The 14,617-nt window shown below is 40.1% G+C and overlaps 1 protein-coding gene across 2 annotated transcripts in view; it reads right to left on the reverse strand.

Moving 5' to 3' along the window:
* THSD7A (thrombospondin type 1 domain containing 7A) overlaps positions 1-14,617 on the reverse strand; it is a 269,637-nt gene that overhangs the window by 75,908 nt on the left and 179,112 nt on the right. For both annotated transcript variants that reach the window (XM_072412943.1, XM_072412942.1), the window contains exons 3-5: positions 10,353-11,184; positions 5,779-6,021; positions 1,380-1,561 (exon numbers count right to left, since the gene is read on the reverse strand). In XM_072412943.1, coding sequence (XP_072269044.1) covers positions 1,380-1,561; positions 5,779-6,021; positions 10,353-11,184 — 1,257 coding nt within the window. The remainder of the gene's footprint in view (positions 1-1,379; positions 1,562-5,778; positions 6,022-10,352; positions 11,185-14,617) is intronic.

The raw sequence follows: 14,617 nt of genomic DNA on the forward strand, positions 1-14,617 counted from the left end.
GAGCAGTTGACTAATATGTTTACCATATAAACTTTAGTATAAACCAAGTTTTTTTTGCCCTTATAATATTTTGAAAAAAAAAAACAAGAAAAGGAGTCTCAGTTTATACTCAAGTCAAACCAGTAGATGGTGCTGTGTCTTCATGGAAAGTGTGTACCAAGCCAATGTAAACACTAGTTAGTTGCATGCTATATATCGTGGCACAATGCCATCTACTGGTGGGCAACAAAAATGCAAAAATGATCATTTATAAACTATCATTTCAAAGGAGCACATTTGATTGGTTCTTCCACTCATGGCTCCATCCACTTTTGCATTGCAAAGAGAAACATAGACAGCAAGTGATAACAATAGCAGGTAAAAAGTAAAATATTTCATGAAAATAGAAAAATGTTATTTACATAATTCAATACCATGTTGGGGGTAAAGGATGCAAAATGTTACTAGATCAAACTTTACCTTCAAGTAATATATAAAAGATGAAGAATTGCAGTGTAAACCTTTGTGTGCATAACTAGGGATGAGCAAGTGAGTTTTTAAAACGCGTTCGCCAAATTCGTCCGTTCTCGCTTAGCGAAATTGTAAGCAAGAATGACCAGTGTAAATTCACCGATCGAACTTGAATTTAAAAAAAAAAAAAATAATAATTAAAAAAAAGATTGCGGACTGTGCTGATCAATGAATGCAGCGCCGGCTGCATTCCTCAGCCAATTGTGGAGCACTAGAGGTTTTGAATGGGGAGACTTGTCCCCATTTAACCTCCAGTGCTGGGGATCTTCATTGCATTCATTGAGAACAGTTTGGGATCCCCAGCACTAGAGGTTAATTAACCTCTAGTGCCCCGGTGATCGCAAACAGGAGGGTTCCCAGTGAATCCTGTGAATCCCCTGTGAATCCTCCTGTTTCAATTTCCTTGATCTTGTGATGGTTTTACGAAATTGGTTCGCCGAAATTTCACGGAATCATTGAAAGTTCGAGGAAATTTTCCTCTGCATAAACTGACAAGTTTCCTCTTAAGGCACAACTTGCAACAATTGCTGACCTGTGTACATTTTTAGTTCCATTATTCTTTTCACCAGGAAGGTAGGGATTACAAAAAACTTGTTCTCATTGCTCTGCTCAGGATTGGTACTCGTTTACCCAATATGGACCACACCACTGATCAATTAACATAATAAAGAAAAGGGAATAAAACATTTTGCCCTGCCCCCCAGGAGCTCAACCTCATAAGGTCACACCCATATTTTTGAACGAAGCACACCAATATTGTCATGACTCTCTATTCAGAATCTATAGGATGGGTTTATAAAAGTTAGTTCACCATTGATAATCAACACATGTCATTTCAGAACAAGTAAGCCTGTTAGAATCCGATGTACCTTCTTTGTCCTTGACTGTGTTGAGATATGAAAGAAGGTTTTCATCGGCTTGTACACAGTAGATCTCTCGGGTCTGGATCCCTCCTCCGCACAGGGCTGTGTGGTTCCCCCTCCGCTTGTCCTGTTGGCTAAGCAGTGGGTCCACCCGGCATTCTGTCCATTCTGTGGCTCTCCAGGCATATCTAGGAGACAGATTGCATTGTACTTATAAATGAAACATCATATATGGCCACATCCTTGGCTTTAAAGTGAGATTCATAAGAGATCCAACCATTCTCTAAATAAAGTCCAACATGCACTGCTGCCAATCAGAGTAATTAGTGGGGTACAATAGTTTTTTTTTATACCCTCCAGGATGGAAATTTTGCAAGATCTGTGCAACTTTTACCATTTTTTAGACACAGGCAGAGAGCTATGGGGTAAATATATATCTTGAAAGCCACCAGAAGCAAACTCTGAACCCTAAACTAAATTGTTGCTATGAATAGTAAAAGGGGGGGGGGGGGAGGAGACAAATGCCACATGGGATTTTTTATTTTCATAATCAGTAGCAGCACTGAGCTGGGGAGAAGAGGATTGATGCAATAAAGCATAGCACATGCAGGATTTTCATTACCTTGTGTTATTTCTATTGCAGAGCAAAATTATGTTTTTTTCAATTCATTATTATTTATTGCATGCATCAGCCAGCTAATTTGTTGAATAGGCTTGGTATTCGACGTTGGGTCCGTGTCAATCAGCCTGAAGAGTGTGAAGCCAACCAGCGCTGATGTTGGGAAATGGCAGCTATATTGTGCATTGTGCCTGTCATCCACCAACAACTGGATTGGCTCAGCCATGCACTATGGGCATGATTTATTAAAGCTCTCCAAGGCTGAAGAGGATACACTTTCTTCAGTACAGCTGGGTGATCCTGCAAACCTGGAATAGATTTCTTAAAAGTAATTTGTTATTTATTAGCAAATGCTTTCAATCCTGGACCAGATCCATTCTAGGTTTCCTGGATCACCCAGATTTACTGATGATGATCAAACTTGCCTACCCATCTTCTTCTGCCTTTCTCTATCCATCTCTATCTCCCACCACTACATATCCCCCATCCTATTGTATGTAAATTCCCCCACCTACTAGATTGTAAGCTTTTCGGGGCAGGGTCCTCTCCTCCTGTATCACTGTCTGTATTAGTCTGTCATTTGCAACCCCTTATTAAGGTACAGCGCTGCGTAATATGTTGGCGCTATAAAAATTCTGTTTAATAATAATAATAATAATAATATTTATAATGATAGTGAATCCTCTTCAGCCTTGGAGTGCTTTATTAAATCAGGCCCTATACCTTTTATTGCCAGGTATGACATATAGCCCCTTATTCTCTTTTCAAACATAGATGAGCTGCTATCTTACTGTGCTTTTGTCTTACATAAAACTATAGAGCAGTGTTTTTCAACCAGGGTTTATCTAGAGGTTGCTAGGGGTATCTTGAGCAATGAACAATTTAGAACTCTTGGGTCATTCTAACTGATACCAATGATTTTTTGACGTGACTGTAAGGGTGAAATGCTTCCCTTTGGCCAACAATGTAAATGGCGTTCTTCCCTCTGACCACCACACTAATATAATAAAGGCTGTGGGTATAGTATTTGTAGAAGGAGTTCCCTGAAGACCTGAAAGTTATTTCAAGGGTTCCCCCATGTTTAAAAAGTTGAGAAGGTATGCTATAGAATATCACAATGACTGGTAAAGGATACATGTCAGTCAATCCAGCTGGTGGACAATGACAGATATTGAAATTTAGCTACGGAATCAACCCAAGCATTGGTGTAATTTCTAGTGAATTGTTGGTGAACCAACCTAAAGATAATTCGACCAACAGATGAGATAATTCAGGAATGTTCAAACAGTTCTGGTTTAGATGAAACCTTTTTATAAAGTTGTGAACCAAACCTAAAGTCCTGATGAAATTTGTGAAGAATGGTGTCAGAAATGCCTGGAATTCTAGCCTGATGGGATCATGGGGTCACAGAAGAACTTTAAAGGTTCCACCTGGGATACCAAGATAAAATTATTGGACCTGGTAGCACCGGCAGTATTGTAATTTGTAATTTACAAATGTAGAATGTGTCCCAAACTTTAAAGCCTTTTCTTCTCCCAGGCACTGGTGTGGTATTTTGAGTGCGGTGTTGGATTGGGGAACTGGCATCCGGCAAGCACTACAGCTTCGGAAGGAGAATAAAGTTCCCCACATTGGTGGTCAATAAAAAGTACCTTTCCCCTCCATAAACAAATATAATGATAAAGAGTAAAAAATTTGGCTGCTGTACATTGCTTGGTGTGGTTAATTGAAGCACTGGAGGACCACGAGATGTTTTGGGCCAATAGAGACCCTGACCATTGATCTCTTTGTTGATCTGGCTCTCAACCATTGAGTGTTTCACTAGAATAAATATTAAAAAGAAAAATTAAAGGAAAAAACAGCCATTTTTTCTATGATGGCTAAAATGGGATTAAAATACTATATTGAGCGCTTGGCCTTCATTCATCATAGAGAAGAATTTTCTGATCCATGACCCCAGGTGGACAGCAGAAGGCAGATTTTAAACATGGCTACAAATCGGTCCATTACAGATGCATTGTGATCTCCACTCATGCATACTGTGCAAGATCTCTAGAGCATGAAATTATTAAAAATAATCTAAATTTTTCTAAATCTGTTACATGTTAGAAAGGAAAAAAAACACGTTTGTTCTTGTCAATATGATTTTCATACGGTGGAATCCTGGCAGGAGCTATGTCCTGTGTATATATGAAACAGAATAATGCAGAGTACTTTCATTAGAAATCGCTGAGCTATGAATTTTTCATGTGACTGTGGAGCCGCCACAGTAAAGGCGGGAAACAGAAATGTGATTTTTAATTTATACTCACCTCAGGCGTCTGTGTTTCTAATAGAACGGAGTTTGTCAGGTAGAAAGATATTCAGGGACTAAAGTAAGCAAGTTGTTAGTTATTAAAATAAAGGTAAGCAGGCATTTTATACACAAGGTGCACATTCTTCTCGCTGCTCAATTTCCAGAATATCAATCATGGACATGGCTACCAAATGGCCTCATATGAGAGAGATTATTTTGGGCTCCCGTTCGCTTATTGCCAAACTACAAACACATATTAACTATGAAAGTCAGAGAGAGGGGTGTGTGGGAATGGAGAGGAGAGAGATGAAGACAGAAGAAAGAGGAGAAGAAGAGAGTAGAAGGGGAAAGAGGTGTCAAGGAGAGAGAGGGGGAAAGAGAAGAGTGAGGAGAGGAGAAACGGGAGAAGAGAAGAAGTAGTAAAGGTAGGGGAAGGGATACAAGAAGAGAGAACAGAAGATGTAGTGAGAAGAGTAGAAAGAGAAGGGAGATTAGAGGAAGAGAGAAGAGACAAGGTGATAAGGAGAGAGAGAGGAGAGTAGTAAAAGAGGAGAGAGAAAGGGTAGAAGAGAGGAAGAGAGAAGAGAAAAGGTGGTGAGGAGAGGAGAGAGGGAGGGGAAGACAAAAAAAAAATGAGAAGAGGTGGTGAGAACAGTAGAAAGAAAGGAAAATAGAAGAGGAGGTGGTGAGTAGAGACAGAGAGGGGAGACGAGAAGATGTGGTGAGGAGAGAGAAAGGAGATAAAAGAAGAATATAGAAGAGGTGGTGAGAAGAGAAGAGAGAGAGGGGAGAAGAGAAAAGGAGAGAAGTAGAGAGAAGAAAAGAGGTGGTGAAGAGAAGAGGTAGTGAGAAGAGGAAAGAGAAAGGATAGAAGAGAAGAAGAGAAAAGGTGGTAAAGGAGAGGAGAGAGAGGGGAAAGGACAAGAAGAGAGAAGAGAACAGGTTGTGAGAACAGTGGCAAGGGAAGGGAAAATAGAAGAAGAGAGAAGAGAAGAGGTGGTGCGTAGAGAGGAGGTGGTGAGGAGAGGAGAGATAAAGGAGAGAAGAGAAGAAGAGAGAATTGGTAGTGAGGAGAGGAGAGAGAGAGGGGGGAGAAGAGAGGACAAGAGGTGGTCAGCGGAGGAAAGGGAGAAGTAAGAATCAGAGAGAAGAGTAAAGGTGGTGAGAAGAAAAAAGAGACAGTGTAGAAGGGAAGAGGAGTGTTGGGCTCCCATTTAATAGGTAAAAGTGAAACCATATGAGAGAAAAAAAAGATGAAAGAAGAATGGACAGATGGCAACGATTAGCAACAACTGTATATGTAACGAATAAGCATGGTTGTTCCCAGTCTTACAATAAATATGACAAACTCCATGCATAATAAGAATTTTTTTATACTAACTTTGTAACACACCAATCCCAGACAAGGTTGCCAGCACCCAGGTCATAAAGCTGGCAAACATATTTAACACAAATATTTTGATTTGCAGATTTCTTTAGTCCATACTTACTTAACACAGGCATGAGGCCCATCCATTGGTGTACAAGTCTCCGTCTCCTCCAGTTCTGGGCACTCATTGGCGATGCCAACTGGGAACAATTTAACGGTTCTTTTCCTGGTACGGTGTCCACTAGGCGGCACTGACTCACAGGACTTGGTGCACGAACTCCATTCTGACCACTCAGCCACCTGACAATCTTTGTCCACCACGCAGGACTGGAATGTGATTGGCAGCTTCTCCTGTTGGCAAAAACTGAAGGAAATATGAAATGTTGTGAGATGTGCATAGAAATTAAATGAAGAATAAAAAAAGAAATACATTGCAGTTAAATTATTCCATGGTGCAGTTTGTCAGATTTCCAGAACCAAATGTTTAGTAGGCTAATCTACAACAACTGAAGTCATATTACCAAAGAAAAAGCTTGGGAGTCATCCATAACAGAATCTGTTAGTAAGGTAATGATAATGAATAATAAGACATGGCACTTCCAGTTCCTCCCATTGCTGTTCAATAGGCTTGAGGTCGGGGCTTTGAGCAGTCCATTTGAGTTTGTTTCACACCAAGGAATGGGTCAGGTTTGTCTGGCAATGTTTTTATGAAGCTGAATTAGTTAACAGGGCACAGAAATGCTGAAAATTAGAAGAACCTTCCCCAATTGTTGCCCCAAGTTTGTAAACACACAATTGTGTACAATGAAAACATCAGAACTCAATATTTGGGAAGGGTTTTCACATACTTTTGGTCATTAGTTTGGGTGAAGCTAAATGTTTCTGCAACACTACCAGATAAATGTACAAAATACAATGATGGTATGTAGAAAAGAAGCAAAAAAGACCATTTAAATATTTTAATCAGAGTATCGTGGGATGGGCAAAAAAAACCAAACTTGGTATAAATTCCATGGAAAATCGCAATGCTACTGAACATAAACTTGAACAACAGATCCATATTTTAGACTGTTTGTGTGATATCACTCAGGAGTTTTGGGGTTGCATGATTGACCTGGGGGTACAAAACTATACCTTCTATAACTCCTCAAACTACCCTCATATAGGGAATAAACCTCTTGTTTTGGGACTCATGATTGAAATGATGACATGTAAATATATTCTGGTTTAAGAAGACGATTCTGAACTTGCAAAACAGACAAACAGAATGCATTAGCTGTGAGCATTGTACATTACTTCTGCCAGAAAGCCTCAGAGACGTGTGCCACTTTACTTTGCCAGGCATGATTAGCACACAAGCAATATCCATGAAACTAAATTCCTAGGAAATAATAATTGTAATCCATGTTTTCTAAAATCACTCTGCACACCAAATCCTGTGTTATTGGCACTTATAAAATAAATATCCCATAAAGCTCAAAGGGTTTTCATATTGGGTTTCACCTTCCAACTGTTTATATTCTGTAAGGCTTTAAAATGGGGACACTTTTCATACTTTCTAATGTGTTCAAGTCCACTGTTGGAATTTAAAGGAATAATTGATTGCAATGGCTCAGTACTATACTTGTTGGGCGCTGCCTATTTTGTTTGGGGGGCATCATCGTATCGCATCGTATCACACAGGTTCTACCATGACCTCCCATGTGAACGTGGTGGTAAACCACATGGTTGGCAATTTCCGGACACACAGGAAACTACACCACAAATTACCACATTCACACACTGCTGTGGCGTGGTTCCTCCAACAGAAAACCTGTCATTAAAAAGTGGCTTCTAGTGCAACAGCGTGCAGTCAAGTGTAAAAATAGTTCCCAACTATTTCCATTCACTTGAACTGGGGTTGAGCCTGCTTCAGAATGATGTGGATCACTTTAGGTCTGAAATGGCCCCAAAATTCATCCATTACTAGCTGCTCTCTTTCACCATAGGTGAAAGGTTAGGTTGTTTTTTTTAAAAACTCGATGTCGCTGTGAATTTGGACGTTTTGCCTTATCAAAATTGTAAGCGACAACGGCTGGTGTAAATTCGCCAAATAAGATTGAATTTAAAAAAAAAAAAAAAGGTTGCAGGCTGTGCTGATCAATGAATGCAGCGCTGGCTGCATTCATTAATTAGCTCACTGTGCAATCCCAAGCACTAGAGGTTAAATGGGGACAAGTCTCCCCATTCAAAACCTCTAGTGCTCTCTGATTGGCTGAGGAAAGCTAATAAGTACAGCCCGGTGACCGTAGGAACTTAGGCAGCATGCCTCCAATCAGCTGTGACTGCAGGCGAACTCTCAATGGAGTTTATCAATTAGGAGTTCATCTGCAGTTCAGTTCCCACAGTCACCGGGCTGTACTTATGAGCCCGGGGACTGTGGGAACTGAACTGCAGATGAACTCTTAATGGTGAAACTCCATTAAGAGTTCATCTGCAGTTCCACTGCGATCCCTAGGCACTGGAGGTTAGTTAACCTCCAGTGCTGGGGATAGCAAACAGGAAGATTCCCAGGACTGCAAAAATAAATGCAGCCCTGAGCATCCACTGTGATCCCGGGGCACTAGAGGTTAATGAACCTCTGGTGCCAGGGATCGTAATGATTTCCTCGATCTTCCGATGGTTTCGCGAAATCGGTTCACCGAAATTTCGTGGACCCAACGGAAGTTCGAGGAAATTTTCGCGAGAATGCCAGAGGCTCATCCCTAGTCACCGCTGGATGTTTTAATGCTCAATCATACCTAACTGCTTTTTAATGCTTTGTTCATGCATTATTTATCTTGTGCACAGCACATTAAGAGGTCAGATCTCTTTCAGTCTCTTAGTACTACATGCTATTACTGCAGAAATCCTGTGTCTGATTTTGCATCAATTATTTCAAATCTGATAATGTTCAAAGAAAAACTTCACTAACGGCCTTGTGTTCCTTTTTTTTAGGGTTACAGCACTGCTGCATTTTTTGAGAAGATCCCCGAGCACTAGAGGTTAATGAACCTCTGGTGCCGGGGATTGCACACTGTTCTCAATAAATGCGGCCATGGCCGTGGTTAACTAACTTCTAGTGCCTGGGGATCCCAGTTGAACTGCAGAAGAACTCTCAATGGAGAAACCTTTATTGAGAGTTCTTCTGCAGTTCCACTGTGATCCCCCGGCACTAGAGGTTAATTAACTTCTAGTGCCCCAGAATTGCAGTGGATTCTCAGAGCTGCAATCATTCTTATAGCCCTGGAAATCCTGTTTGCGATCCCCAGCACTAGAGGTTAAATTGGGACAAGTATCCCCATTCAAAACCTCTAGTGCACCCTGATTGGCTGAAAAAAAGCTTTCTAGAGAGCACTAGAGGTTTTAAATGGGTAGACTTGTAACCTATTTAACCTCTAGTGCTGGGGATCGCACACTGAGCTGATCAATGAATGCAGCCAGTGCTGCATTCATTGATCAGCGCTGCCTGAGATCTTTTTTTTTTTTTTTTAATTCAAGCTCAATCGGCATATATACACTGGCCATTCTCGCTTACAATTTCGGTAAACGAGATCGGCTGAATTCGCAGTGAGAACGAGTTTTAAAAATGTGCTAATCCCTATTCCTGACATGTCACACTATATAAATACCTAACCTTCAGGACCCAATAATGTGTATGTAATGAAAAAGGACACAAATTTTCAAATGTTTGGATAACTTAATTGAATCCATACTCCCAATATTGACTGAAGATTCTCAGACTCTTTTAGTTTATCAGCCTTTATGTCATCAATCTGCTGCTGGCACAAGAAAAAGGCAACATTGTAACTTTCTATCATGGTGAAAGGTTAAAGCAGTGGCTCATATATATATACGAAATTTGTAACAAAGGAAAAAACTGCACAGGTCCCTGGATTCATATTTGACCCGGCAGACTCAGGAATTAGATGGTGACCCTGTATGATGCCCTAACAATGATGATGATGTTCTTCTAGAATGGAAATCCAATGAAGGAGTTTTCAAGGCGAGTAATGTGATTTTATGGAAGTATTACATGCAGTGTGTATGTAGAAAGTGCTGTCAGCAAACCCCCAATAAACCTGAGAGCTGATAAATTTGAAAAATAGTTTCATCAGCTTGTTTCAATCTCGATTAAGAATCACAGTTCCCCATATATTTACATTACCATTCTCTGGGTAATGCTGATTTAAAAAATATGTGCCTAACCAATTATCAGGTACTGGTTAATTATAAGAGATATGAGATCAATTAGAGTAATTAGTCTCTTTTTTAATTTTATCGTTCTGCCACATTAGTTTAGAGATGATCAATGTAGAGAAAAAATGATAATTCCCCAAACAGATATTAACTGGGAATGAAGATGTATTTGTTAAGTAGACACCAGATGGGTTCTGCATTAGTCCTATTGCACATACATACTTGTATGGTGCATGGTGTGACTTCTATTCTTGGCATTTTAGGTACAAAACCTCTAATATGAGAATGTAGAGTCCATTCAGTATTACTAACAAGCCCTGATGAAGGGAGATCAGACACTGAAACGTGGTGGCTGTATTGTGCTGTTGCACAAAAAAAAAGTAGACTACGTTCAAATGAACCCGCCATTGAATGAAGATTTTCATTTTACTTGAACTTTTTCTGTTTCCTACTAACATTAATAAATTAAAAAGTTACCTTAATGCAGCAGTTTTTCCATTCTTGTGCATGCAGGTGACTATTCGCGTTTGATAGCCAATTTGTATATCCCAATATCTGTTTTCTTGACGGTTTTTCCTATTGCGGTTCCTTTTCTTTTTAATAAGCTCCCGTGCCTCTGGGTCCTTCACGGTCTTTTCTCTTTCCTTTGCCCGTTCCCTGTTCCTCCCCCTTTTCCCGGCTTGTCGTACATGCCTGGATAGAGGTATGGAACAGGAGCTCCAAGGTCCCACACTGAGACTGTACAAATTTTCCTCTCCATCACAGGGTGATGTCTGGCAAACCTGGAACTCGGTGAGGTTTGGGCAGGCCGACCCACCAAACTGGGCTGTGGCCACCACATGGCGTGTTCGGTGCTGTAAGCCATTGCCGCACGTTTTGGAACATTCTGACCAGGGGGAGAACTCGGACACCACGCAGTCTTGAGGGCAGGGAATAAGGCACCCTTGTTCCAGCCTGGGTTTTGGCTCAAAGTATTCGCATATACTGTCGTCAGCCTCTGTCCCGGTGGCTTTTTGTAAACAGACGACTTCCCGAGTCTGGATTCCTTCCTCGCCCTTTATGCATTCTGAAGGTTTTTCTGACAATTTTGACGTGACCGGCATGCACTGGTTCCAGCTTCCCAGCTGCCAGTCGTACAGTTCTTTGTGCCAATCGCACACCCTAAAACAGTTTTGCTGGTTGTCAGGTCTGTCAGTCTGTTTGCAGTTTGTAGGGAGGGTTGTCCATCCCTCAATATGGGCACACCATACAGCCCTTGTTTGAATCCCACCAGGCCCGCATTCATCTCCCATGCATCTTCCCCAAGGACCTGAAACATAAAATACAACAAAGTTTGAGAAAGCAGATAATATATTATTGTACAATCTAGGGCTTTAAGTTTATGTACATCCTAACCATAAATTTATGTTACTAGCTTTCTTTAAAAGTGTCAAATATTTTCAGGGATTGCAGTTTTTTTGCACATTGGCATCAAGGAATTAGTACAGCACACAGGTCCACAGGTTTGCATAATAAATTTTATTATTAGGTATTGTTTTCCTTTTTTCTTCCAGCATGAGTGTACCACCATGTCCAAAGCCACCCTCATAATGACATGGTTAGATGAGTTTGAAGGTGAAGAACACCTACAATTACCTAAATGTAACCCTACTGGATACCATTTGGATGATTTGGAATGTCAATTATGGGCAAGGTCTTCTCCTGCAACATTAGTACCTGACCTGACAAATGCTTTTTTTTCTAAATGGACCTAAATTCCCACGGTCACATTCCAGAATCTTGAGCAAAACCTTCCTAGAAGGGGAGAAGATTATTGTACCAGTAAAGGGGCACCAACTTAACAATAATGTCCATGGTTTTGGAATGTCCAACAAGCTCACGGGTGTGGTGGTCAGCTGTCCTTAAAGCTTCAGCCATATGGGTTAAATACAATTTTATTAAGTGACTCGATTCTCCAATATTCTTTGAAGAACTCAGGAATGGAATTGAAGGTGAGCATTGATGACGGTGTAAAGGACAAATTCCAAAACAAATTTTAATTTAAATTTCACAGATTAAAAATATGCTACGTGTTATATGCAAGATTCAGAGCACCTTTTTGATAATCATTAAATTATTATTATTTTTATAAATAATAGGGCCCACTTTGTTTAGGATCTACCCAGAAATAAATATTTAGGTCTTCAGAACTTGATTATTTGCACGGATTTCCCCTAAAATAACGAAGTCTGTTATTTTGAACTGGTGGATTCAACACAGCAATAGTGGCTTCCAGACACCCAGAGATGTTTTTGGCTGTAAGAATGCATGGGCTGAGTGGCACATGTGTACAATATGCGTTGCAGCTGGGTATAGATTTGAATGCAAAATCTGAGCTCCTCTGGGGCAAGCTGTATAGTGGGGCCAATGATAAGTAAGTGGATAGGTGGCTACCACATATAGGGGTAGGATGAATATTTAAAGAACCACTTTACTCACTGCATGGATAACTTGTTATTATTAGATAGAAATAATCTTTGATAACGGACAGCATGATGACTCAGAGGTTAGTATTCTGGCCTTTGGAGAATTAGGTCCCAGGTTTGAATCTTGTCCTGGTCACTATCTGCAAAGAGTTTGTAAGTTCTTCCTGTGTTTGCTTGTGTTTCCTTCAGGTACTCCAGTTTCCTCCCACATTTCAATAACATGCAGTTAGGTTTATTCCCCCCCAAAACTGACCTTAGACTGTATTAAAGACATATGACTATGGTAGAGACATTAGATTGTGAGATTGTGAGGAACAGTAATTGACGTGACTATGGAATATGTTGGAGCTATATAAATACGGTATAGTATCAATATTAATTTATTTCCTCCAGGGGGGCACTTTACCTACCTGATCCCTCAGTGCTCCTCAGAGGACAGAGTACGGTTTTGAGGGGCCCTGGACATGCTCATAATGCAGAAGTGCCAGTCCTGCATTGTATGAGAAGATGTCAGAGGTGGCTACTACTGCAAAGATTGCCTTAGAGAAAAGACAGTGCGGACCAGCCGCACAAGCAGCAAGAGAATATTGAGGAATAATTGTGTCCTAGAAAAAAACATGAACTCCTGCAGTGCAGGTAAGCCCCACTGCAAGGGTCCTTCTTTTTTTAATTGTTCCTGAAGTTAAGCATTAAACACTACCGCAGCTTGATGATCCGGGGACTTTATTTCGACGGGAAATAAAAATGTTAATAAGTCACCTATAAATTATTTCATTATAAAGCTGTCTGGAAACATATCGTTTTATAGGACAATGCTAGTAAGTTATTTTGTTTTATTCTCCTATATTCCACGTAGCCAGCTGGGAAAGATAGATTAAGCTCATAAAAACTCCTTTGGTGTTCCACGCTGATTACATTTAAATCGTAGCTTCAAAGATTTCCAGCACACTTACTAAATAAATATACGCCACATACAAATGCAATTCCCTTTCCATTCCAGCATGATTACACCTTGGTTTATCTCTCATCGACCTTTCACAAATAACAAGATCACAGCTGTATTAACTTCACCGTAAGCAAGCACGAGGCACGCAAGTAGGCCGTACACTTTACAGAAGATTGCAGAAATCCTAAAATGAGGACACCAACAGAGTCTAAATGCAAAAATACAAAAACAACAAAAGGGATATTTGTAAAGTCGAAAACAACAATTTATTCGCAATTTCACAAACAAAGCCACATTCATTCTGTGCATCCATATTGCAGATGCCGCTTATCGTCAGATAGCACCTTGGACAAGACAGCGTGCGTTTAATTAACGTTATTTTCTTGTGCTTAAAGTAGATTCCTGGCCGAGGTACCCCGCATGAAAGAGTGAATTCTCGAGTGTCCCAAAATAATGAAAGCAAGGTACCACTGCTCTAATTGCATTTTCAAACGCAGAGTGAAGCCAATTAAATTAAATTGATGGATCTGAACAGAAACAATCCTGACAGTCATCGGAGGATGAACATGGGAATATACAGGAATTGGAAAACGTAAAAAAGCATACAAAGAGGAAAGAAAAAAAGGGCAATATTTACTCCAGAACGGAAATTGTAGGTAAGATTTGGTGCAAGGGGAAATAAAGTTGGCTATTGAATCTGATAAGATGCTAGCATTTATTTTGTAAACTAGAATAGAAAATGGGAACTGGAATTGTTCAAATTTGTGTCAAATTTGGAAGATTCGTGTTTAAATTGTAAAACATAAATAAGCAAAATTAAAAAAAAATGTACGGAATTGACCAATTGGTAATCTGCCAGTCATACTTTAGAGGACCCATTTACACTGTGCATTGCTTTAATGCATATGTAGTAAGGAAGCCCAACCAATTTAATGGGTTTTAGGTGCACCTTAACATATGGAAATATGAACATATGCTTTTTTTTTTCTTTATCCACAGTCCCCTGCTTCTATGACAGTCAAATATTTGATACGTGGAAGAAATCTGAAAGGATAGGTGTATATAATTTCCATTTTAATGCTGTGTCCTTGCTATGGCATGGTGCAACATCTCAACAGCTGAATCTGCTTTCTGCGGTAAACCATGCATGGATTGATAAGGTGAACAGGGCCATATGTAGACATCACGCTGCTGTAGACAGACTGGAATGCTGATGCCCTTTTGTGCAAGGTATTGTAATATAAACCATTTCCATTATCCATAGAATGAGCTGCTGGAGGCAGTTACTGGTGGAATGAGCAACTGGTGGTCCCTTTATATGTAGGAAATCT

The sequence above is a fragment of the Pyxicephalus adspersus genome, chromosome 5 (genome assembly GCF_032062135.1).
Source record: "Pyxicephalus adspersus chromosome 5, UCB_Pads_2.0, whole genome shotgun sequence".
Classification (NCBI taxonomy): domain Eukaryota; kingdom Metazoa; phylum Chordata; class Amphibia; order Anura; family Pyxicephalidae; genus Pyxicephalus; species Pyxicephalus adspersus.